The sequence below is a fragment of the Pocillopora damicornis genome, chromosome 1, assembly GCF_964200805.1.
Source record: "Pocillopora damicornis chromosome 1, jaPocDami1.2, whole genome shotgun sequence".
Taxonomy (NCBI): Eukaryota; Metazoa; Cnidaria; class Anthozoa; order Scleractinia; family Pocilloporidae; genus Pocillopora; species Pocillopora damicornis.
The window spans coordinates 19,469,413-19,495,445 of record NC_142670.1 but is presented as its reverse complement, the minus strand read 5'-3'; the positions used below and the strand labels follow the sequence as shown (position 1 = coordinate 19,495,445).

The 26,033-nt window shown below is 39.4% G+C and overlaps 1 protein-coding gene across 1 annotated transcript in view; it reads right to left on the bottom strand.

Annotated features, from left to right (window-relative positions):
- Positions 1–1,309: 1,309 nt before the first annotated feature.
- The window catches only part of LOC149052556 (uncharacterized), a 29,286-nt gene continuing 4,562 nt past the window's right edge, over positions 1,310–26,033 (bottom strand). The window contains exons 6-7 of the mRNA XM_089203570.1: positions 4,111–9,648; positions 1,310–3,548 (exon numbers count right to left, since the gene is read on the bottom strand). Of these exons, the coding sequence (XP_089059696.1) occupies positions 4,123–9,165 (5,043 nt within the window). The 5' untranslated portion in view covers positions 9,166–9,648 and the 3' untranslated portion in view covers positions 1,310–3,548; positions 4,111–4,122. The remainder of the gene's footprint in view (positions 3,549–4,110; positions 9,649–26,033) is intronic.

Sequence of the window (26,033 nt, the reverse complement as noted above, 5' to 3'; positions counted from 1 at the left end):
CTTTGGTCTTGATTTTGGTTTGAAAATTACAAATGAAAAATAGAAACAAACAAATGTACACTTCAAGTTTAGAGAGCATCACAGTCCCAATATTGTTTCGAATTTATTTCTTTAAATTTTTTATTGTGTATTTTCATTTTCAGTAAATCAAACTAAGAGCAAAAGGATGCCCATTGCCAAATTTTCAACTCAGCAGAAGACAATTCTTGAACAGTTTTAATGTTACTCTCTGTAATCCCAAAGGGCAGCGGCAAACACATTTACTGCTTTATATTCACACCACTACTTCTTAAAGGGCTGGCAGAAAAATAAAAAATATTTGGTTGTTGAGTTCTAAACTTCTCTTTTCAGGCTACATTCTAAGTATCCATTTGAATAACAGGAGATCCCACCACCGTAGTGTGCTCTAACAGCTGACATGCAGCTGATCTCTGGTGGCACTTTCATTACACTTTTATCACACTGTGATTATTTGATAAGCCGTCATTGCAGACATTTTGACCTGCCCATCGATTTTTTTCTGATCACTTGAATTTTGTTTTTTTTTCCTTGTTTGTTCGTGCGCCAAACACCCCATTCTACACTTAATGTATTCATAAGTTGTGGCATGCCGGAGAAAAAACTAAACAAGACAAACATTAAAAAAAGAATCTGAAGATGAATTCGTCCTGAAGAATTCATTTAAAGCAAATACACGTGATCGCTATTTTACCGAAGGAAAAAAAAACTTTGTAAATCGGTAGTATTACGTAGTATGCTCTATTAAGTAAATTAGCAAATCAAACCTCACGCGCCTTTGATATTAGTCTTTCATTCTAGGTTTAACATAACTTTCAAATGGGGCAATTTTTCAGGGGTACGATCATTACGAGCAATGCTCAGAAAAACACTTTTTGGTCATTTTGGTTTTTTGTTTCCTTTGTCAAATCAAGAGCACTTCAGGGAATTAAACCTAAAACACCTAAGAACTATTCACCGAAATGGCAACGATCACGAAATGTTCAGGGGCAAATCCAGCGTGAGTTGCTCGGAGGTGGATAGCAAAAGATAATCGGCGTTTCAGTAGCCAATCAGGGCACGCATTCATCTTTTTGTGCTATATTATCTCATTATTTTAATGCATACTGAAATAGCTATTTGCCTCCGCTCACTAAATATCCAGCACCAGCCACCCACACCGACATGAACAGTTGTAAATTATTCAACGTTTCTCAGCACTGAAGGTAATTATGGGAAACATATATTGCCAACTGTTAAGAAACCTCTTGATTGGGGACTAGCTGAACTACCCAACAAAATGAACTAGAACTGTAAACTCACACTTGTTTTAATAGCTTGGATTGTAGTACAACTTGTTAGGCTTAACTTGACAACTTAGCTGTTCAGCTGGTAACTGTTCCACAGCCTACGAGGTTGTTGCTCACGTACTTTCAAAGTGACCGGGCTAGAACTGACAAGAGACTGACAGTAGGTCATCAAACTATCAACTGTTCTTAATTTATGCTTACGTAATGCCTTGCATAGTAGGTTGTAAGCAAACTGCGCTTGTGCAAAGATATGATCAGCATACGGACCTAAGTTCAGATGCAAAAGGTCATAACATTTTTCATGTTAAAAGTTTTGTTGTCCTATGCAGGTTTCCTGGCCAAAATAATCCAAGGTGAGCAACATAAAAATTGCTAGATATAACTTTAACGAAATTAATTAACTGTAACATTAATACCTTTACAGAAACACAGTTTAACCCTTTCACTCCCAAGATCTCATCAGAAATTCTCCTTACCCTCAGTCCTTCATTTCTTAGGATTTTACTTTAGAGAATTTAGTATTGGATCAATTAATAATCCCGTTATTGATATTTTTCTTTAAACTCATTACTTGTCTGCTTAATATTGTAAGGAGAAAGTCTGTCTTGGTCACTCATGGGAGTCAAAGGGCTAAATGTAAATGCAACAAGAGTAATCAATTCGTATTTGGAGAAGGGCCTACCGATAGTAGTGCCTACTTTCCATAAACTAACTGAAAACTAGTTAGTAATTCAGTCACACCGGTGGAATAACATTTTCTAAGCTGTGAAAAATAGCCACGAATATTATTAGCTGAAGAACATTGGTTTGGCATGGCTTCAGCACAAGAGGAAAAAAAAAAAAAAACATCAGGTCATAGCGCTAAATCAGTGATTCCAGAAATTCCAGGAAGAAATAGACTGTGAAAGACTAGTATTAGGTCAAAACGGTGAAGACCGAAAATAATGACTCAGCTTCTTAGTTGAAAGCACCTCCAAGAAGGGAAGATTATACTATAAAAACAAATCAGTTTTAGCAGTATCTATGAATTCGAAGACGGTAATTTCCGTTTGAGCAAAAACCATACCAGAAACTGATCCCCAAATTACTGCATTTAAATAAGTTATTCAACGCGTATATACCTAAAAGCCAATCTTGAATTCAAAGCACTTCGTGAGGTACAATACTTATACATTTGCACGCTAACAATACTTATACATTTGCGCGCTAACAATACTTATACATTTGCGCGCTAACAATACTTATACATTTGCGCGCTAAAATAAACACGAGCAATCATTCAACTACTTGTTTGATATCAACAGTCACCTTATACAGCACCTGCCTATGAAAACGGTGTACGAGAATATTTTAAGTGAACTTAAACAACTTCAAAAACAAAATATCAATCCAATTAAATTATTATAACCTTACTCAAATTAGTTCAACAGAGCCCGTGATCTTATTCTTTAACACTATGCAAAGTTGGCTCCCCATTCTTGCTTTTGAACCCGCTGAGCTGCAACATCTGCGCGGAAGGAGAATCTTTCAAAGTTACTTATTATTTCTGAGTGAAAAATGTTAACTAATATTTCCCTGCCCCGATCTAGGACGGTTCTTTTTCTATATCGAACAGGACACCGAAACTAACCACACTCAAGGCCTACAGTGGTTTCACAGGTCTCCTTACTGAAAATGTGACATCTCAAAACTACGCATGCTTCTTACAGAGACTTGAGTATAATTAAAAAGAGCTAGGCTCTTTACCCAAATTGGTACATGAAATTCCATTAAGTCTATTACCGTAACTAAAGGGCTCTAAAAAAAGATTACTTGGTGAGGGGGCCCCCTTTCCCCCCTACTCCGCCGCCTGTGTAGTGTCCATATTTTTGAAACTCAAAACTCGTGTCTTACTTGTTCTTCAATTTAATACCAATATATTTGTTCATTTAAATCGTGTATATGGGCGCTATCAAGTCGATTTACAAATTCGATAAGTTACAACATATAAAGTCAAACCACTGACTATGGTTTGTTACGATTTGGGATACGGTGGGCGGATATAAAAAAGTTTCCGCCGACTAACATTTATTTTTCGCTACGCAAAGAGAGCCAGATTATTTCCAAACTCCCAAATTTTGATTCATTTCATGCTGTTTGAAATATAAGACAGTACCGTCTATCTCATTGAAAGGGTTTGTCATAACAATTACGGTCAATTACGATTCTAGATTGCATTCATCTTCTTCGAGCGGCAACCATCTATGCATAGAAAAAGAACATCACCATTAAAAACTTCATGTATTTTGACAAATAGAGGAAATCATGATACAGTTTGTTTAAAAACTGACTGTCCTCTTTACTTTTTTCTTGTTTAATTAATTTTTTTCGGTTGGCTCAAGTACTTTTCGTGGAGCATAAACAGTAGCTAAGAAAGTCAACAATTGCCATCCACAATGTGTCTAAAGCTTCTAACAGACTACGTTGTGTTATCTTCTTGACGGAAGCATGATGTAAAGAATACAATACAAATCCCAGTTATAACCTTATTAGAGATAGTCAGGTGAGTTTTCTGCGTTCGCCAACGCCAACTCCTTTGAAATCGCGGATTTAGTTCTAGAGGAAAGTCAAATAATGGCGGCCGCGAAATCTCGCACATATGATTTCTGTTGCTCGAAACGGATTGAAATTTGGCAAAGTTCGTGAGAGATCCATATTGCGGCCGAAAATGCAAATGAATGGAGTGTGCAAAACTTGACGTCAAGAGGCACTTTAAGATTTTTAAGAACATTAAAAGGAAAATATCAAAATAAGTTATATTTACATTGAGCAGCAACTAAACTGAATTAGTTCCATTTAACTCCAGAGTGACATCGTCCCCAATGAGAACAAATGGTGCCCAGTACTTTACTTCCCTGAACTCTCCAGACTCTCTCATACATTTCATGGCTTGGTTAAGAGCTTCACTGACCCTCCTTCCTTTCACTAGTTCTTTATAGAAATGTTTCATAAACTGGAAAGTAGCCCCGTCATCAATTCCCCAGAGGGACACCAAAACGGAACGAGCCCCAGCACCTAAGAATGCTCGAGCAATGCCAACCACCCCCTCAGCCTTTATTTGCCCATGAGCACTATGACAACAACTCAACACAACCAACCTTGCCCGCAGCTTAGCTTCTAACACATCTTTCATCGTCAACAAAAAGTCTTTCTCCTCAAGATGAAGGGATTTCCCAGCTGGGTTTGGGGCCAAAATAATTTCTCCTGTTTCCATTCCGCCATGGGCGGCGATGTGCACCAAAGCAACCGTAGATAGTCGCTTTAAGACTTCTCCTTTAGACGCCTTCTCTCCGATGAGGGGAACTGTTCCTAGGATTCTCCCAATCATCTCTACTTCTTTCTTTGCATATGGCAGCCGACAATACTTTGTTCCTTTATAGACAATTCTATTTAGGTACGGATCTCCCACTAGAAGTGCGCCTTTCGTATTGTGGAAGTCAGCTGGACAATCAGTAACTAATTTCAAAGTAGTCAAGGACGGAATCAATCTGATTCTTAAGGAATCGCACAGATACCCCTGCTCTGGGTTAATCAGTGCTGCATAGGGTATCAAACACAATGAACCCTCCGGAACGAGAATGAGGTCATCTCCATGGACCAGGTCAGCAATAGGAGCAATTATAAGGTCAAAAAACCTCTTTAAACTATCCTTTGATGAAACAGGCTGAGAAACACTGCAAGAGGCCTTTTCAGTCATGCACTCCCCCTCACGCAACTGAACAAGCGAGCGATTTTCAATTTTGACGCCAGCACGTACACCAATTTCGTTCAAGGCAGTACTGTGTAGAGTCGTAAGGAAAGCTCTCACATCTTCTTCTGAAATATCTCCTACCTTTCTTCTCCTCAAGGTGACTTCTTCATCCTTTCTTATAACCCAGAAAATGATCTCTTGTTTATCAAGAGCTATGAAAACTGTTGTTGAAGGAATGGATCTAAAAAAGGAGCCACTTGACTTTCCTGAGGAATGAGACTGAGAGTATACCTCTTGACACCCATAATTTTCTTCCATGAGATCTTTTAAAGCCTGTGCCCGTCCACCCTCAGCAACTCGCAAGGCATCACAAACTTCATCTTGACTTAGATGGAGACGCCACAAATTATTGTATACACTATTATACGTATCGCGGTAGCTAATTTTCCACTCGTCTTTAAACCGGAGATGAGCCCTAATTTCATTGAGCTTTGACAAACTGGAAATAAAGCAGTCAAGGGCACTCGAAAACGATCCTCGATCTTTAGACGTATCATTAAGTAGAAAGTACGCATGGCCAAGATTTCCATAAGCCCGTCCTTCTCCAGCTTTATCCCCCACTTCTTTTGCAATTTGTAGGTCACACTCTTGGTACTCGATTGCCTTATTAAACTCGCCTAAGCTTTGATAGGCATTGCCAAGATTTCCATAAGCCCCTCCTTCTCCAGCTTTATCCCCCACTTCTTTTGCAATTTGTAGGTCACACTCATAGTACTCGATTGCCTTATGAAAATCGCCTAAGCTGTGATAGGCATTGCCAAGATTTCCATAAGCCCGTCCTTCTCCAGCTTTATCCCCCACTTCTTTTGCAAATTGTAGGTCACACTCATGGTACTCGATTGCCTTATTAAACTCGCCTAAGCTTTGATAGGCATTGCCAAGATTTCCATAAGCCCGTCCTTCTCCAGCTTTATCCCCCACTTCTTTTGCAATTTGTAGGTCACACTCATGGTACTCGATTGCCTTATGAAAATCGCCTAAGCTGTCATAGACATTGCCAAGATTTCCATAAGCCCGTCCTTTTCCAGCTTTATCCCCCACTTCTTTTGCAATTTCTAGGTCACACTCATGGTACTCGATTGCCTTATGAAAATCGCCTAGGCTGCGATAGGCATTGCCAAGATTTCCATAAGCCCCTCCTTCTCCAGCTTTATCCCCCACCTCTTTTGCAATTTGTAGATGACGCTCATGGTACTCGATTGCCTTATGAAAATCGCCTAAGCTGCGATAGGCATTGCCGAGATTTCCATAAGCCCCTCCTTCTCCAGCTTTATCCCCCACTTCTTTTGCAATTTGTAGGTCACACTCATGGTACTCGATTGCCTTATGAAAATCGCCTAAGCTGCGATAGGCATTGCCAAGATTTCCATAAGCCCCTCCTTCTCCAGCTTTATCCCCCACCTCTTTTGCAATTTGTAGATGACGCTCATGGTACTCGATTGCCTTATGAAAATCGCCTAAGCTGTCATAGGCATTGCCAAGATTTCCATAAGCCCCTCCTTCTCCAGCTTTTTCCCCTACTTCTTTTGCAATTTGTAGGTGACACTCATGGTACTCGATTGCCTTAAGAAAATCGCCTAAGCTGTCATAGGCATTGCCAAGATTTCCATAAGCCTGTCCTTCTCCAGCTTTATCCCCCACTTCTTTTGCAATTTGTAGGTCACACTCATGGTACTCGATTGCCTGATGAAAATCGCCTAAGCTTTGATAGGCATTGCCAAGATTTCCATAAGCCCGTCCTTCTCCAGCTTTATCCCCCACTTCTTTTGCAATTTGTAGGTGACACTCATGGTACTCGATTGCCTTATGAAAATCGCCTAAGCTGTCATAGGCATTGCCAAATCTTCCATAAGCCCGTCCTTCTCCAGCTTTATCCCCCACCGCTTTTGCAATTTGTAGACAACGCTCATGGTACTCCATTGCCTTAAGGAAATCGCCTAAGCTGTGATAGGCATTGCCAAGATTTCCATAAGCCCCTCCTTCTCCAGCTTTATCTTCCACTTCTTTTGCAATTTGTAGGTCACACTCATGGTACTCGATTGCCTTATGAAAATCGCCTAAGCTGCGATAGGCATTGCCAAGATTTCCATAAGCCCGTCCTTCTCCAGCTTTATCCCCCACCGCTTTTGCAATTTGTAGACAACGCTCATGGTACTCCATTGCCTTAAGGAAATCGCCTAAGCTGTGATAGGCATTGCCAAGATTTCCATAAGCCCCTCCTTCTCCAGCTTTATCTTCCACTTCTTTTGCAATTTGTAGGTCACACTCATGGTACTCGATTGCCTTATAAAATTCGCCTAACCTGTGATAGGCATTGCCAAGATTTCCATAAGCCCGTCCTTCTCCAGCTTTATCCCCCACTTCTTTTGCAATTTGTAGGTGATACTCATGGTACTCGATTGCCTTATGAAAATCGCCTAAGCTGCGATAGGCATTGCCAAGATTTCCATAAGCCCGTCCTTCTCCAGCTTTATCCCCCACTTCTTTTGCAATTTGTAGGTCACACTCATGGTACTCGATTGCCTTATGAAAATCGCCTAAGCTTTGATAGGCATTGCCAAGATTTCCATAAGCCCGTCCTTCTCCAGCTTTATCCCCCACTTCTTTTGCAATTTGTAGGTGACACTCATGGTACTCGATTGCCTTATGAAAATCGCCTAAGCTGTCATAGGCATTGCCAAATCTTCCATAAGCCCGTCCTTCTCCAGCTTTATCCCCCACCGCTTTTGCAATTTGTAGACAACGCTCATGGTACTCCATTGCCTTAAGGAAATCGCCTAAGCTGTGATAGGCATTGCCAAGATTTCCATAAGCCCCTCCTTCTCCAGCTTTATCTTCCACTTCTTTTGCAATTTGTAGGTCACACTTATGGTACTCGATTGCCTTATGAAAATCGCCTAAGCTGCGATAGGCATTGCCAAGATTTCCATAAGCCCGTCCTTCTCCAGCTTTATCCCCCACCGCTTTTGCAATTTGTAGACAACGCTCATGGTACTCCATTGCCTTAAGGAAATCGCCTAAGCTGTGATAGGCATTGCCAAGATTTCCATAAGCCCCTCCTTCTCCAGCTTTATCTTCCACTTCTTTTGCAATTTGTAGGTCACACTCATGGTACTCGATTGCCTTATAAAATTCGCCTAACCTGTGATAGGCATTGCCAAGATTTCCATAAGCCCGTCCTTCTCCAGCTTTATCCCGCACTTCTTTTGCAATTTGTAGGTGATACTCATGGTACTCGATTGCCTTATGAAAATCGCCTAAGCTGCGATAGGCATTGCCAAGATTTCCATAAGCCCGTCCTTCTCCAGCTTTATCCCCCACTTCTTTTGCAATTTGTAGGTCACACTCATGGTACTCGATTACCTTATGAAAATCGCCTAAGCTGTCATAGGCATTGCCAAGATTTCCATAAGCCCGTCCTTCTCCAGCTTTATCCCCCACTTCTTTTGCAATTTGTAGGTGATACTCATGGTACTCGATTGCCTTATGAAAATCGCCTATGCTGTGATAGGGATTGCCAAGATTTCCATAAGCCCGTCCTTCTCCAGCTTTATCCCCCACTTCTTTTGCAATTTGTAGGTCACACTCATGGTACTCGATTGCCTTATGAAAATCGCCTAAGCTGTCATAGGCATTGCCAAGATTTCCATAAGCCCGTCCTTCTCCAGCTTTATCCCCCACTTCTTTTGCAATTTGTAGGTCACACTCATGGTACTCGATTGCCTTATGAAAATCGCCTAAGCTGTCATAGGCATTGCCAAGATTTCCATAAGCCCGTCCTTCTCCAGCTTTATCCCCCACTTCTTTTGCAATTTGTAGGTCACACTCATGGTACTCGATTGCCTTATGAAAATCGCCTAAGCTGTCATAGGCATTGCCAAGATTTCCATAAGCCCCTCCTTCTCCAGCTTTATCTCCCACCTCTTTTGCAATTTGCAGGTCACACTCATGGTACTCGATTGCCTTATGAAAATCGCCTAAGCTGTCATAGGCATTGCCGAGATTTCCATAAGCCTGTCCTTCTCCAGCTTTATCCCCCACCTCTTGCAATTTGTAGACGACGCTCATGGTACTCGATTGCCTTATGAAAATCGCTTAAGCTGCGATAGGCATTGCCAAGATTTCCATAAGCCCCTCCTTCTCCACCTTTATCCCCCACTTCTTTTGCAATTTGTAGGTCACACTCATGGTACTCGATTGCCTTATTAAACTCGCCTAAGCTTTGATAGGCATTGCCAAGATTTCCATAAGCCTGTCCTTCTCCAGCTTTATCCCCCACTTCTTTTGCAATTTGTAGGTCACACTCATGGTACTCGATTGCCTTATGAAAATCGCTTAACCTGTGATTGGCAATGCCAAGATTTCCATAAGCCCGTTCTTCTCCAGCTTTAATTCCCACTTCTTTTGCAATTTGTAGGTCACGCTCATGGTGTTCGATTGCCTTATGAAAATCGCATAGGTTATCATAGGCAATGCCAAGATTTCCAAAAGCTTGTCCTTCGCCAGCTTTGTCGTTCGCCTTTAACTTTTCGGTACTTTGTAAATTGTCGCCTACCCACCAATATGAAAAAAGATACTTTTTTCAGAGGAAATTAGAATTAATATAGCGATCATTAACGGAAAAAAAGTTTCTTTCCTTATTTGAAATTTAGATTTTCATTTGCTTTCAACTTTCCAATTTGAATTCTATTCAAATATCCCTACAATCAAATGTAGATTTTTTTTTATTTAACCAGTGGTTTAATAGGAAACCTAAGAAATGCGTTTGTAGCTTGATAAATTGTACTGAGTCTGAACCCGGATGAATTTTATTGCAAAAGCTTTTCCAGTCCTTACCCAAGATTTATCCCTCAAATATGGAAAAAAAAAACCAGATGATCTTATCGGGATATCTTTCTCTCCAAGTTGTCTTAAGGCTGGTCTACATTAGCAACGGAATCGCAGTCCCAGTCGGAGTCGTTGGAGCACTTCCGACTGAGTGAAAACTAAAAATCAGTGTCATGAGCGGAGTCATAAGCTCAACAGAACCAAAGAACAGGATCAGAGTCGGAAAAATGAGAATGGTTTCGTCCGATTCCGCTTTGAACCGTGAAAAGTCAATTGTTGGAGTTGAAGACAGAAGTGGAAGATCAAACAAGTTTGATTTCAACTTGATCGTATTGCTCTGCATTTCTCAATAACGACTTTGACTCCGTTGTAGAGGAAGACCAGCCTTTAGGTTATGCCTTATTATCGGCCGTTAAGCTATGCTCACGGGAGACTTATATTGAAGTGAAAAACTTATATTAAAATCGCCCGTCACAGTTTGAGGATCATTCTAAAGAAATGTTTCCCCCCCTCCTACATTCCACAGAGCACCATAACCTAAACAAACATATCCTAACATAGGTCTCAATAGACCCGAAGGCCTTAAATAGGTTTAAATGATGAAGGCAGTGAGAAACAGAAGGCGGTCAGGTCATCGTGAAGGTGAAACACTTGGATCGTTTTCCTTGGAATACTGCACGAACCTTAACGCAACTTCTGAACTGGGAATAGGTTCATTTATCTTCTACCCCATTCACATCAACAAAACATGTTCAGTTAAACTTTACTTTATCTAATTCGTTGCAAACGGATATACTTAAAAAAAATTAAACAAATGAATTCAAATTTAATCTTTATAAAAAGATGAGTATTTTCAAGTATTTTCAATTCCTCCTCCCTTATAAAAGACTAAAAGCATTCGTTTAAATGTGTGAAATGAATTCATATTTTTAGTTTCCGTTGACAATTCGTTCAAGTGGGGATGGACCCAGAGTAAAAGAAATATTTTAAAAAGTTTTGACCGATGCATCTGGCTGGTGACTATAAGATTTATGTTTCCATTTCGAAAATTACAGATTGAAGTTCATTTCATAAATTACAGATTTCAATTTCGTTTCGTTTCGCAAACTATAGTGTGCCCCCGCTACGAATCATCAAGACATAAAACAACGGTTAAATGATGACATCACAACAACTAAGGCAAGGCTGCATGCGGACGCCGGACGAGAGCTCTGGATTGTTAGAAAAGTGATACGTCGGGGCAATCAAAACTTTTGGTACTAGGAATTTGCCTTCACTTGTTTGTAATGTCTCCTTTAACAGTTTTTACAGTCTTTGGCAGAAGATGCTTGCTGGATCTGCCTCATTTCTACAGCTTTCTTGTTTAAATCAAACAGTTTTGTTTTTTTCTCCTATGCCGCCATTACTTATCTGAATACCTCTCTCCCACAAATAATTTTTCACTCTCCCACGCTGAATTTTCGAGAAATTTCACCATAGTACTTATATGACCTTAATTCTTTCAGGTTAATTTCTGCCTTCAGAGGCCAGAAAAGTCGTTTTTTATTTTATGTGACTTAACTGACTTCAAATATTGTACCTAACGTTTCCGAGAAAAAAGGTTTTCAAATCTCCAAAAGCACCCGAGTTATTTAGGAAAAGGTAATTTGGAATAAAAGTTAATGAATCAGGAAGGTGTTATAATCTCGTACTTGGGCGACTCTCTTAAGAGAATTTTCATGGCAATCGCTCATCTCTTTTTCATTTTATTTGCACATTTTGTTTACATCGCGCACTTGACAAAATTCACAAAAGAAAGCTCGTTGCTTATGGAAAAATCTTTGCTCATGGAAATATCAAAAGCAGAAGAAAATCCCTGGTTAAAAAAAAAGAAACAGAAAAACAGGTCCTAAGAGGAAATAAAGAGTACCGTTCTGTCAAGAAAAGAAAAAAAATCTTCAGTGAAAGCGACTGGTAGTGGTGAAGCTCCACACTGGCGTCCAGATCTTGAACAAAGGAGTCGCGTCAAAACAAAATTTGCCATACATAAATTTCAAATCGAGGTTTCCTACTACTCATGCAAGTAACCGGCCTTGATACATTCACATTAACCGTCGCTTTGAATCGTAATTTTGAAAGCTGTCTATCGATTCGTTGTCTTAGTTCTCAGCACAATTTCCGGTTTTTTCATTTTAGCGTGGGGTTTTTTCTTTGCCTTTGGGAACTTTGCCCATTCTTATGCCACCCTCCTCAATGCTCAAATGAAGGTATTTAGTGACCGATTTTCGTCAAATTTCCCCGCAATATTCCAGGAATAATGAAAAATGAAAGTGTGTCGGAAAATTTTGATATGTGAAATATTTGTCCCGTGGCGTCCATTTACACAACACGCCTCGCGTATTTTTAGCTACTCCGACTTAATATGTCGTTAACTGGACAACCAATCAGAATATCGAAAAGGGCCGACAAAGTTTTGTTGATTGATGCCTTGTGAAAAAGACTCATGTTGCTAAGCGTCGAAAAAACCTGGATCGGATCACGGATCGGATCACAGAGCACAAATCGGATCAGGTTAATTGACACTCGAAATTTTGCGTGCAACGCCAAAATAAAGTCTGCGTGGCATAATGGAGCACAGACCGCACTGGGAGGTTTTTTTTTGCCCCAAAACCCCATGTAGTTACTTTCACGGCTGTGTACAGAGAGGAGTGTTGTGTAGTGCTACCATGGACGAAGGCAAGCGAGAGGTACGTATCCTTCATGAGTCAGTTATTATTATTATTATTTTTTTTCATATCATCTCACATGCTACTTTTCCTCAATTGTATATCATTTAGCAAACGCTAGAGAAGAGGCAAATAAGGAGGTGAGGAGTAGGACTGTTTTAGATAAGACTACCCGTTAGAGACTGTGCGATAAGTTAATTGTTCTTAGTTTGATTGACATTTACAAGCGATTTCGTTTCTCTATACATAATCAAACAAACATGTATGCGGCACGTATTTCATCGACCCATATATGGCATTGATCCACATGCTTACTACGGGACGTTTAGTTTGGGTTTCTTTCGAATAAGCTAGGAGCTGTGAGTGGGATTTCACCAAAGCGTCGTAGTAAAATCGCTAAAACAAGTGAATAAATTGTGACTTAACAAGGAAGCTTGGTACAGCTTTTCCACGTTTTCGACATACTGAAGTGCACATAAGCGATTTATGTAGTCCATGTCATGCACATTAATAATTTTATTTTCTTGTATGAACTTGTTAATTTCCAATATACCTGAATTGCCTTTTTTACACTCTAAGCGACCTAAATTCCACAAGTATATTTAACTAATGATCAAAGAGATAACACAATATTTTTGTCGATTAGTCCAGTTCTGAAATCATCATGTATCTGCTAACACTAAGGAAAAGTTTTCGCATTTTCCGGGGAAAAGACCACAGAAATGCAAAACTGCAGCCGTAAAAGAACACATTTTAGTCAAACGAGAAAAGTAGCATTATCTAGAGGTAACTATTAGTGTTTTAAAACATTGAGATTTGAAGTACTCCAGAAACGTGAGTGCCTGTTTACTCCCCGGTCATTGGTGAGAGTTTCCGCTTATAATTTTCAAAGACAAAAAAAACATCAAATCACGAGGAAAAGTAAATCAGACCACTATACATATCCAAAGAGTGAAGATCTGTAAAATTCCAGCATGTTTGCAAAAAGATCGTATTTCAAATCGACAAAGTTTCACTGAGAGCGTTCAGGATTGGCGCTGTGATTTCTTTTGTTTAGCTCGATTTTTGGCGAATCATCGAGTTTGGATTTGAGTTAGAATAAGTTGAACTTCGAGTTAAAGTTTGATTTGGATTACGACTTTAACTTCGAGTTGATCTTCTTTTTTACGAGAAAAAATTACCTCTTAGAGCCGAAGGAATAATTATTTGTCCCTGATCAGGGCGTTTCTAAACTAGCTTTACACCATGGAAACTCAAGGATCAGACCGCCGAAAAACTTAAGACCCTTCATTCCATCTTTGTGCGATTTCAAATTTAGTGTGCTCAACGATTTAAATCGCGATGTATAGTATGCCTATTATTTACATCTTTTCCGTGCGAGTTAACTTTGGTCTATTCTCGGAGAAAGAAACGAGGAGATTGCAAAATTTAAATGGCTTTTGTTGGCAACATGAAATGAAATACTTGTGAAATTTCTCGAAGTTAAATGTGTGTTTCGTGATACTTTTCACAACACGGTAGCCGGCTACCCGTGTTACCTTTGAAATGATTATATCGTGCCAAAAAAATTAATGGCTCTAAAAGAATAAGACTGCACAAGCAAAGGTTTGCGAGTATGACAAACATCAAAATAGTTCATCGGTGACCACAACTTGCGACGCTTTTCCGTCGTAGTTTAGGCTCTACTTGATTTGCACTTTGCGAGTTTCTGTCTGACTTATCGGAAGAAATTAAATGTATAAAAGTAATTAAAACTATTGTTTTTAATTCAGATTCGTAAAATCCCGTCTTAGTCGATATGTTTTTAATTCAAAACTTGCGTATTGACGTTCTCTTGTTCTCAGCATCCCGTCACAACTTAGCATTCTCGTGAACCCGAGCGAAAGCGCTAAACTCTGGAATAGAAATGAATTGTGAAACTCGATAACGTTTGATTTTTCGTTATTGTCTTGAAAAAGGTGTCAAACATGGAATGCTAGATATGCAATTGTGAAACGCGTGAAAGCTTTAATTATTTTCACTTCATTGGAATCCCGATTGCTCGGATCCTCGATTTGTTTAGACACTGTTGAATGGTATTAAATTAGAAAATCAGACTGAGTTATTATTGTGACTGGACGCAAAAGTCTTCCATATTGTTATGACGTGTCGTATCAATGTTGATTGGCATCAGAAGAAGCAAGGATTTATTGTAACAATTTCAGCAGTTCGAATGCAGTAGTTTGCTCGCGTTTAGTTCTTGCGTATACGGTACGACTCGCTATAATAAATGCGGTAGAATTGGAACGAAATGGCTGTTTTTCTTTATCTTTATCGAGGAATGTTGTGTTGTGTTTGAGACGAACATCGATAAATAGAATTGCAAATAAAATTAGTTGCCAAATATGATACAAAGGATGCTTAAAAGGAACGTTTGGTAGAGGGGTCCAAATCTGCGAAGGGGTGTCGAAGTCCGTTTTGACAGAGGCCTTCCTTGTTTTGTACTTTGGAAGTCTCTGTGATTGACTTACTAAGATGAGGTCACGGCTCCTTGGCCTCAGGGTTTTAAGGAAATCCGAGAAAATAACTCTGTAAAGCGGAGGCTTAGTACATTAAATTATTGTTGTTGTAAATATAAGCTTCTAGAAATCTTCAGACTGCTGTGGCAATGCTGACATGCGCACCAGAGAACTTTCTAGAACATTTCATCAGGAACCCAGTTATTACGGAATGCTACTAAAATAGTTCTTTTTTAAACTTCTGGAATGTTCTAGAACACTTTGTGAATGTTTTTAACGGCTCGGTTATGTAAAAGTAGTAGTTATTGTTGTTGTCGGGAGTGATCGACTGTTTAGAAAGCTTTAACGTGAGAGAGAGCTACAGTGGAAGACTGCTAATATCAAAAAACTTTGTAAGAAACTGCGAGTTTTACTCAGTGGTAAGCTAAGATATATACTGTCGTGGGCTTAAGTAAGTTTATCGAGTATAAATACTGTATAGCTTTTATGAGTTGCTCCATGTTAAGAATATTACTCGTTGTTTAATATAGTGGTTGAGTTTTTAGGATTGTTATAATTTTTCTGTCAGTGAGATTAAACCGTTATACTAGATATCTTGGGTTTGATGATTTTATTTTCTTCACAAGCCTGCCTTTTCATTTTAAAGTTGATAAAAGAACGAAAAACGAAAAGAAAAACGAACTGACCCATAAAAGACGAAGACGATGTTAATTCAAGGAAAGCAAATTCGAAGTTACCTAAAAAAATTCAGTATTGTCAACTGAGGTGAGAACGTAAATTGAACCCCCGTGAAGAATTTCAAAGCTGACATTTCTAGCGTTAACCCTTTGTCCGAACGCAGGACTAACGAAGGTTAACACTCGAAACGTCAGCTCTAAAACCTTTTTCAGTGGCCAATGTACGTTATCCGCTCAGTTGATAGCGCTAAATTACACTGTTACACTCTCCCATACAGGCAGCTCTATAGTTTCTTAAGAAACTCACCCCCTTTTTAAAGAAAAAAGAGTTTGCAACGTAATATTCTATGGTTTTGTTCTCTCGTATTCAAGTGCATGTCGGTATTTATCCTCTTTTCATTAATCCTTTTGTGCTTCTTTATTTGTTTCAGTTATTAAGATTAATTGATTAGCGAAAACCCAGATCACCTGTCGCTTGCACTTTGTCCTTTTCCGTGAACGTTGCAAAAAGCTTTATCTGGTTATGGATGCTCTCGAGGCAACTTTCCTTCAGTGCTCTCCAAACTTCGCAAGTGCCTCCATAACTCTATATCGGCAAAGCTAAAAGTATGAACTTTTTATTATTTTTTTATAACATAGCAAACACAAATTTGTGTACGAAAGACGAGTTTTATTATACAGTTGTGTCGAGTTCACCAGATAATCGAGTTCCACCCGTAAACTATGAGTAAATGAGAGGACAGAAGCGTTCAAGAAACATTTTGAGACCAAAGTCAGTGGCCAGAAAATTGCTATGCTTAGTCTTGAAAATTCGAGATTGTTTTATTTTGAAAATGTAACCTATATTATTGAACAATACTTTTTGGACATATCAACACTTAAACTTATGTTTACCTCTCAAAAAAAAAAAGCGAAAAACCTAAAGTTTCTTGCATTTTTTAGCGCAGCGTGGTAGATTCACCACGCTCGAATGATTGTTTACTAAAATTTACGTCCAGAAAATTGCTTCAACACAGCAACACAGCTTTGTGTTGCTGTGTGATACTAAAGCCGTTTGTCATAGCACCCCAAGCTCTTATCGTTGTGCCTGCAAAACTAGATTTTCGGAAATGGACAAACTTGGAGGCGTAAGAATGTTTGGATTGTGAGGGAGAGGAGGCTCCGGGGGAACACATTCATACGATTAAGAATACCTTCCAGGAACATATTACGGTGGAAAACGAGCATTGAAAGAAGGGAGGTTCACACTGAATAACGGAACTGTGCTAAATATCGTGGTGGGACAGAGAGGAGGAGATTCGGTGGAGGTTTAAGGCGGACAAAGCACAAGCAAGCCTGCAGCTCAGCTTGGAAAATCTGTGGAGGACAGTGCTGGCTCTGGAGAAGGGGGAGGAAGTTTTGCTTATACTACAGATAACGTTCTGTTTCTGGCTGCAGGAGGAAGAGGGGGTGCGTCGAGTGGATATAATGATGTGGACGGTCAGAGGGAATCAAATGGCACCAGTCGTGAGGGGAAAGATTCGTCACACGTTCGAAATGAGGGTACAGATAGGCAGCCAGGTGAATGCAACAGGGAGGGCACTAGCTACCATAGAGGAGTGGGTGCGGGTTGTTTTGGTCAAGGTTGTGACCGACTGAGCTCCTCCCATGCGGAAAGACGTGGACAAGGGCTGGATCGGAGGTCAAGCCTGAGATATGAATAGCGGTAAAAACGGGGGCCCTGCACCAGGAGCGATTGGTCTGTTTGGTGGTGGGGGAGGTGGTTAAGAAGATAATGGGACATCAGGTGGAGATGGTGGATACTCGTGGAGAGGCAGTGGTACTCATAATCACCAAGCCGGAGGTGGAGGAGGAGGCTCGTATTGCAGTGGGGAAGACTGTTCAGGTTTATCTGGTGGGAACATAAATGATGACGGCGCTGTGGAAATTAATGAATGGCTGGGCTGTATTCAAAACATTAATTGACTATCATATTTGGTTTTCTTTTGCACATTCTTTGTATAGCAGGAAACAGTAGTCATAGCAGTGATTGGGGAAGCTGATCTAGCTTGCAGTCTAGTTCTTGTTTTCATTTCGTTTCAGATTTCAAATCTGATCACCTCAAATCCTCTTATACAGAAAAAAAAGCGAAACAACAAAATCACTTCCCAACTTTACACCTTTAGGCCCTTCAGGTAGGTTTTCAAAGAACTGTTTGATGGACTGATTTATACCAATTATATATAAATCCTGGGAGATTTCTTGTTAAAGTTTAAATCGATTAATAAAAAAATAATAATCTTGGAGAGTGTATAAGTGTTGTTTTCTAAAACAAACGATAACTTATTTTAACATATTTGCGTGTCCTTCTTATTATCTATATAATAACTAGAATGCCAAATTTTATTCGCTAATTTTGAACTTCTCCACGTTGTGTGTGGTTTGTAGCCTGATTCAGAGAATATTGTCGACCGTCTACATATTGAGTCATGCAATCGTTTATGCAACGATTCAGGACAACTCAGGATCTCTTTTCCTTCCAATTGTTAGTAAAACTCTAAGCACTTTCTGTAGAAGATAAACAAAAGAAGTTTGAGCGGTCAAAAAGATGTCTTGGTTGATTTTCAGAATTATGCAAATGAGCTCTGACACTAGGGCAATGGAGGAAACGCATTGACTTGCGCTGTTTTTAAGATGTTGGTAGATGAAAGTTAGAGAGATAACCGCAGGCTTGAGGCTATCAGTGACCTAATTGGTGTCTAAACTTACCACTGATATGCTTTTTTATGCCGATTTACGCCTACATTTTGAGAATTCTTTCTTCCACATCGATGACTTATTGGTATGCAAATTATGTTGGAACAGATGGGTCTCCTTTGATCACGCTGGTATGAATAATATTTCATGTGAAATTTCCATATTTTATGTTTCCTCTGAGTTAATAAATCTGGTATGTTGTGGCTAGAGAAAATTCCGTGAGCTATATCATATTGTAGTCGCAGCGAGCTCGATTGCTATCCACGGGCGGTCTAGTCAAAAAATCAACCTTGGCTTGTAGGGCCACAGAAAAAAAAAAGAGAGAGAGAGAAAGAATTGGAGAACAACCAAACTATTATTTAAAACGTGTATTGAAACCATTTTTACGTGCAAAAAAATAAAGGAAAACTTTTCTTGGACGGGAAGTCGAGAGGACCGCTCTTAGCGAGAGCGGCGCTCAACGAGGTTTGCCTTAGTGAAGGCATGTTTTCTAAAAATGTGTTCTAAAATCTCCAAGAAAATTTGGTCAGGTACCACAGAGTTAAGAAGTTAAATATTTAAAAGAAAACAAATGTGTAGGCTTTTTTGTGCGCTCGCAATTTTACAGAGTTGAACCAATAATTTCTTTTATTTTGATATTGCCTATGATTTACTGAAACGGACACAGGAAGGGACCCTTAGAATAGTGAGTGGATGATGGAAATAACTGCGTGAGAAGAAAACTCACAAAATTATCTCGTTCAATAAACATCAGTCAATCTAGCAGCCTCTCTGTGGCGGGCTGTTGGACATCTTTCCTATATCAAAATGTGATTGGCTAACATGTTTCTAGGAAGTTTAACATCAAATTGGTGGAACGTCGCAGTCAACAAACTGCTGTTATGCTTCTCGATTTGCCTGACAATTACAAAACATCGAAAGAATTTCTTTTCAGCTGGTTTTTGAAGACATGGGAGATTTTCTCCGCTTGTTCTTCATCTCTGTAGCTCTCTCCCACGGACAAGTTCTATCCTGCCCGGACGGTAGGTTTTAAGTCTTAAATTTGTTGATAAGAAACTTATTTTTCTCCTCTAAAGTTTTCAACTTTGCAATTTACTAAATTAAAAAAAAAGGAAAGGCGAATTCTTATGGACTAAAATACTTGAATTCTCGTATATACATGTAGAGAACTAATGAATAAAATGGCTTCAAAACTTATAATCCAATTCAATGCGATGTTATCTCTTAAACATTCAAATAAATTCTTGAGCCCTTTTCACTACACGCGCAGGTATCTTTGCAAAGTTTTTTTAGTTATGACCAAACAATCGTCGCAATTTCTTAACTAATCATATAGTTCGCTGCTTATAATCGTGAATTCTTTTGAAACACTCATACAAAAATAAACTAAAGTTTTATCAAGGTTATCTAAGATTAATGACTAGATTTTCGCAAAAAAGATCCTATAGTTATGAACAGCCGTGCACTCGAAGAAAGACAAATTGGTGTATGAACTAGTTGGAAAGGAAAATGGAAAATGTTTTTCATTCCCTTATTTTTACATTCTCTTGTGGAATAAAAATCTTTCTTTAGGTACATAATTATTCGCTGATGTCATATTTAGTTAACATAAATTTTTTCATTCAATAAAACTTTTGAGGAGAAATTTTCCGCCTTGAAAATATTATGCAGACAGGTGTTAAACATAGACCAAAACGTTTGTCGTGTACCTTATAGAACTCGGAATGCTATGCAAATTTTTCTCATAGCACTCCTGCAGTGTTTTTTATTGTGCGATATTTGAAACCTGATGACTAAGCTTTTCCCAGCCAGTAAAAACAGAACGAAAGTTGTTGAAATGCAGGGAAAGCAATTATGTTTTTAATAATGCAAGCCATAACACGATATTTACTCGCTAATAGCACGAACCAATTATTTCATAACATAGTGGATATAACTCGTGCACGAAGATAAATTTCTAGTACAGTTGAGTCGGGTTTACCCGGTAATCGCTTACTACCCGAAAACTATTAATAATAAAAGGCAAGGCGAAAACGACCAATAAATATTTAGAGACCAAAGCTTAATTCAAAGAAACACTAAACTTGCTGCCTGGAATTCGAAGCGGAAGACGAATTCCCTGCATTTACGAGTCCCGTGTAATCGATTCAGTATGCTGAAATCGTGTTTTTTTTTTTTCTTGAATTCACGGCCAGAATGTGTGGCTTCGTGTTAAACAATTTAAAAAATCTGAAAACTGTAAGATTTTGAAACCAAATCTTCAATTCAACAACACTTTTAGGACTTATCAACTCAAGTAATACTTACTGTTGTAAAGATGAGTTTCCAGAGTCGCAAAGCCTCCCTTGAAGTAACAAAGCTCAGTTACCTTCTTCACAGCCATAACTCGTACAGCGCCGGATTGGGAATGAAAAACCGTTAACTCCAAAACTATTTTCGTGGATTGACAGAGCTCATTAGGAGTTTGGTAGGAATTGCAAACGCGCACTTTGATAATAAATTGTGATTTAAAATAGCAATCAGCAAAAATTGGAAGTTGATGATTCTTGGCTTGAAAAAGACCTTATCCGATGTTACTGTCAATAAAACTCGATCTTCCTTAAGTCAATGAATATGCCATAATTATCGATATACGTACCACGTGCATCGAACAGCGAGATTAACAACATGTGAGACCCTTAGAAATGATGACCCATTTCGCTTTTTAACTCTTAATGATTTAATTTTTAGATCAATGCCGTATATTGGCATTTCCATCCACTTTGTTCTTTGTTGGAGAACGTCCTGTCAACCACACCATAGCAAACATCAGTGTGATTGATAGGGACACGTGTGAATATCGTTGCTACTTGGACCACAACTGCGTCAGTGTTAACTTTTATTTTGGAGAAAAAGGAGCAAAAGCACACAACTGTGAACTGAATAACTCAACAGGTAACGAGTATGGAAAGAATCTGGTGAAAGCAGCGGACTATGTATACCACGGAACTAAGGTACCGGTTGCTAAATGTCAACTGCACAACTCCCTCTTTTTTCAATTCATCAGAGCTAAAAGGGTATCCTCTATGTTCATGTCTGTAAAACGCCTCATTCATTATTTGTTATTTTTTACATAAATTTTTAGAAGTGCTGATGTCATTACAGATCTTTTGTATAAAAGCACTATCAAAAAGCAAAAGTCTTATGAGACAGCGGTAGAATTGGAACGAAATGGCTGTTTTTCTTTATCTTTATCGAGGAATGTTGTGTTGTGTTTGAGACGAACATCGATAAATAGAATTGCAAATAAAATTAGTTGCCAAATATGATACAAAGGATGCTTAAAAGGAACGTTTGGTAGAGGGGTCCAAATCTGCGAAGGGGTGTCGAAGTCCGTTTTGACAGAGGCCTTCCTTGTTTTGTACTTTGGAAGTCTCTGTGATTGACTTACAGAAAGAAATAAAATGTAGGAGGATAATTAAAACGATCGTTTTTCTTCCTATTTGTTAAATCGTCCCCTTGTCTATTTATGGGCTACAACCGCAAAAATCTTGGAGTATTTAGAAATTTTATTGTTATCACCACCTGAAAAAAAAAAAAAAAAGAAAAGAAAGAAAATAAAACTCAGAATGTTTGGAGAATACGAGAAAAGTTTGTAAACCACGAGGCGCCACCTAACATTCTACGTGGTTGATATAAGCCGGTAAACCGATAGAAAGTGTGGTGTATTGCTTAAATATCAGCATTTACCTATGTAATGTGGGTGACAAGATTCAAATCAATTTATTCGAACTATTTTCATAACATTCGAAATGTAGCTCGAAGTTCAACTTGAAATCCAACTCAAAGTTTAACTCAAACTCGAATTCGAATCCAATCTCGGGCATACCACAAACCCATAAGTTAAAATGTCCCTCGACGACAGATTTTTCAGTGCAAAGTAGATAAATTTTGGGTGTGGAAAATGGCATGTTTTGGAATAAAATTGGAGCATGAAATTGGGTCAGCATTTAGAGAACCGGGTAGCACATCCCCACCAAGGAATCTGAGGAAGCACGCTCCAAGCATACAGATAATGGCAACTGATTAATGTAATTTGTGATAATCGGTATTGACATAAATTAATATTTTGCCGACACGGAACAGAGAACTGGGTGCGAGCGTAGTACGCGGAGGCTCATGGGTAGTATGTTTGTAAGAAGAGATCGTTGAGAAACTTGTGGCATTCTACGGTCAGCCTTGCCACTAGCTCTTTCCCATAAGGTTTATTTTTATTGTGTAATTAGCCTGATATGATTTGTTTTCTTCATTCTCTTCATTGTTTATAGATCAACCTTAAAACCCCAAAGGTGGCGCCACTGCAGTTGGTCGGGGGTACACGGTCCCTATTTTCCTAACAAGAGGTTTTTGGGGTTTACGTGTCCGGCTTTGGCGCATGTAGGACGTTACTTGATGTATCTCTTATCCACTTTGTTGTAACTTCATTGTCACAATTAAAATCTATCTTGGGCCTGGCTGACCAACGCGCCCATGCCTCAACCTTTGAGTGTGTTCGGTTGTGTAGTGAAGGCAAAATTTAATACATGTGTTGACCGTTTAACCAAAACTTCCCCTCACATTCTCCAGCTTTAGTTATTTTAAAATGCTGCATCAACTCTTCTTTCATTTCATTTCTTGGCAGGATTAAAAAGCTCAGAGCCAAATTCCCGAAAGAGGTACCAGATTAAATGAAACTCCGAATTTTTAAGAAAGGGAAAATCACTGAGAGCGATGCATCTGTGTCTCTCTTTTCATATTCTTTACAGTGCCTATTTTCTTAGACTGGGATTTTCATTGTTTGATAACGGACGAAAAATATACTAAAAGCTGTAACACACTTTGATACAATAGCAGGTCTGTAAGTTGGCGACTAAAAAAGAAAGCAAAAATAAAACTGAAAATAAAGAAAACATCGTGTCGATGTCGATAGCTTGTACGCAAATTAACTTACACCTGTATGACACTGACGTGAACTTATCAATGTACTTTAAAATCATTTGTTTCAGGGCCACTTCAGGAGTTACCTTGTCCGTTCTCTTCTTTCTTTCCAAGACCGGGTGTTTGTGTATGTCTTTGTGTGCGTATGGGTAGTGATTTGCCCGCCTAGACTGAGACCGTTAAAGAATCCTGTGTAGTTTTCTCACGTAGAAGTAAAATCTCGATGGTGGACTAAGATGGGGGCTGTTATGAAAAATATAATTTTATGCAACTCTCAGTTCTTATTGTTGCCATCCCCCCTCCTGACCGACTTCCGAGAATTCCTTTTCGCGGGAGCCCACATCGGGAGCATCAGAAATCACAGATCTCCTGCGCTCCGGCAGAGGAAATACATTGTGAATAACTTTGGATTTTCAATAACGTAATAGTAGTAATCAATGTTGCCGCCTAGGTGAAAGTTCTGATGAATAGTCTTCAAATTGGGAGGAAAAAAACTTCTCCACTTTGGGTCAAACGAAGTCTCTTCTTCTAGTATCTCGCTTTTCCACCTAAGTCATCCACACGGGTAGTACTGTCACTGGGAATTCTTCCACCTAAATATAATGACGATTTGGAGCTGTTGATGGGCGAGGATAGTGCACATGAGAGATCGAAGAAACGACATTCTTAAGAACGTGACAGTATTCTATGATGTTATCGAGGAAAACATCTTTCAAAAGCCTCATCAAAACACCGAAAGGGGGCATGCGCCTGGTTATACGCGCACAAAGGCCTCGTGTTATCCGGAAAATTGACACTAATTTGTCCTCTACGGGTCCTAAAGAAGCAGTATTCCAGGCAACAAGGGATTTAGGCAAAAAAAAGGCGCCTCAACCAGCTTATTTTCAGGGCAAAGAAAAGATGGCGAGCTATTGGAGGTTTTGTTAAAGATGAAGAGCAAAGAGGAACCTCTAATTCGAAAAGACGACAAGAAGGTGCAAGCTCTATTCTTATTTTAACGACAGCTACTTCGAAAAACACGTGGATGGAAGCGATCTTTCTGAACAGAACGAAGACGATTTTGAGGAATCCCTGACTGGTGGTCCTAGCAATCGTTGTGGCAAGGACCTTCAACAGCCGATGCATCAGGGTCTTTTTCCGTCGCAAGTCAATCAGGGAAAAGGCCAAATTATTCCCTAATGGATAATGGGAAAGTCGAGTCCGAGTGCCCTCACTAGAAGGCAACTAAGATATGCTCTCATGCCCAAGCCGTTGCCGAAAAGAAAGACGAGATCGCTTCCTAGCTTACATGATATAATAAGCTTAAGTTTGCCTGAAAGCGGGGTTTAACCAGCGCTCAACCCTCGGGAGCAAGATCAGGGAAAACACCATCTGCTACTCTCTTAGAAAACACCATGGGCTCTGCAACCCGAAAGTGTAAACTTAAATGGCCTTTGAGTACTACGGCTGTGATTCTGCCCAACGCCCAACGAGTCCTGGACGAAATTCCTGATCCGCCAAATGATGTTATTGCGTCTACTAATGACTACAAATCGTTCAAGAAGAATGGGAAACTACAAGTCCATTTCGGGCCCACGCGCTACCACCTTCGTGCTGCATGCATCACCGCCAAAAAACACTGAATTTGAAGCAAATACTGACATGGCGATTACAGAGAATGACAAGAGCTTATTTAAAGAGTCACATAAACGCTTAATTTATAGGGGATTTCAATTCTAATAATCAGGCTCTCGTATTTCTATTTTTCTTTACTCCTGATTCCTTCTTACTCCTCGCCCCATTTTTCGTCTTTTCTATTGCGCGTGCTAAATGATATTGAATAAATTAAAGGAAAAGAAGCACGTGAAATGAAATAAATATATAAAAAGAGAAATATTAACTAATTGAAGGGGGGCATTGTAGTCTATTAGAAACTGCAAAACCACCAGAAATTTGGTCAAAACTGAAAACTGCAAGAAATTCTCGCCGCCCTTCCTGTTTTCGTTAAGAAAAACGCGATATACTCCACAGTTGCTTTTTGAGGTCCTTGAGCTTCGTCCTCTACAGGTGCGTGAGGCACGTTGGGAGCCATAGCTCGCAAATTGATCGACCTTAGTATTATTTCAACTGATGCTCACATCATCACACTACATCTGAAGAGTAAAACATTCCCTATCTAGAAAATTTGCTCAAACCATCAGGAACACTGACGAAGGTACTCAGCTGCTTAAAAATACCGCTAATTAACATGTGTGTTGAGAACATCGTCCCTCGGCTTCAGCCCCCGTCAATTCTTCCCCCTCCCCCCCCCCCCCCCCGGCCTCCACTGCACGGATTAGTCTTTAAATCCCCTTGGAGAAACGCTTCGACAGCCGGTACGGAAGAGTTTTAGTACAGTCTTTATTATGGTGAAGGGCTGGAAAATGAACTAACAAGAGCTGCGCTGTTAGGCTTGGCTAAATCTATATATTATTTTTTTTATCATAAACTGCAGTTATTAAGCTTTTCTCCGATGTAAAGTTTGTTAGGATTTAAGAGAAATTAGCACGCGTATGAAT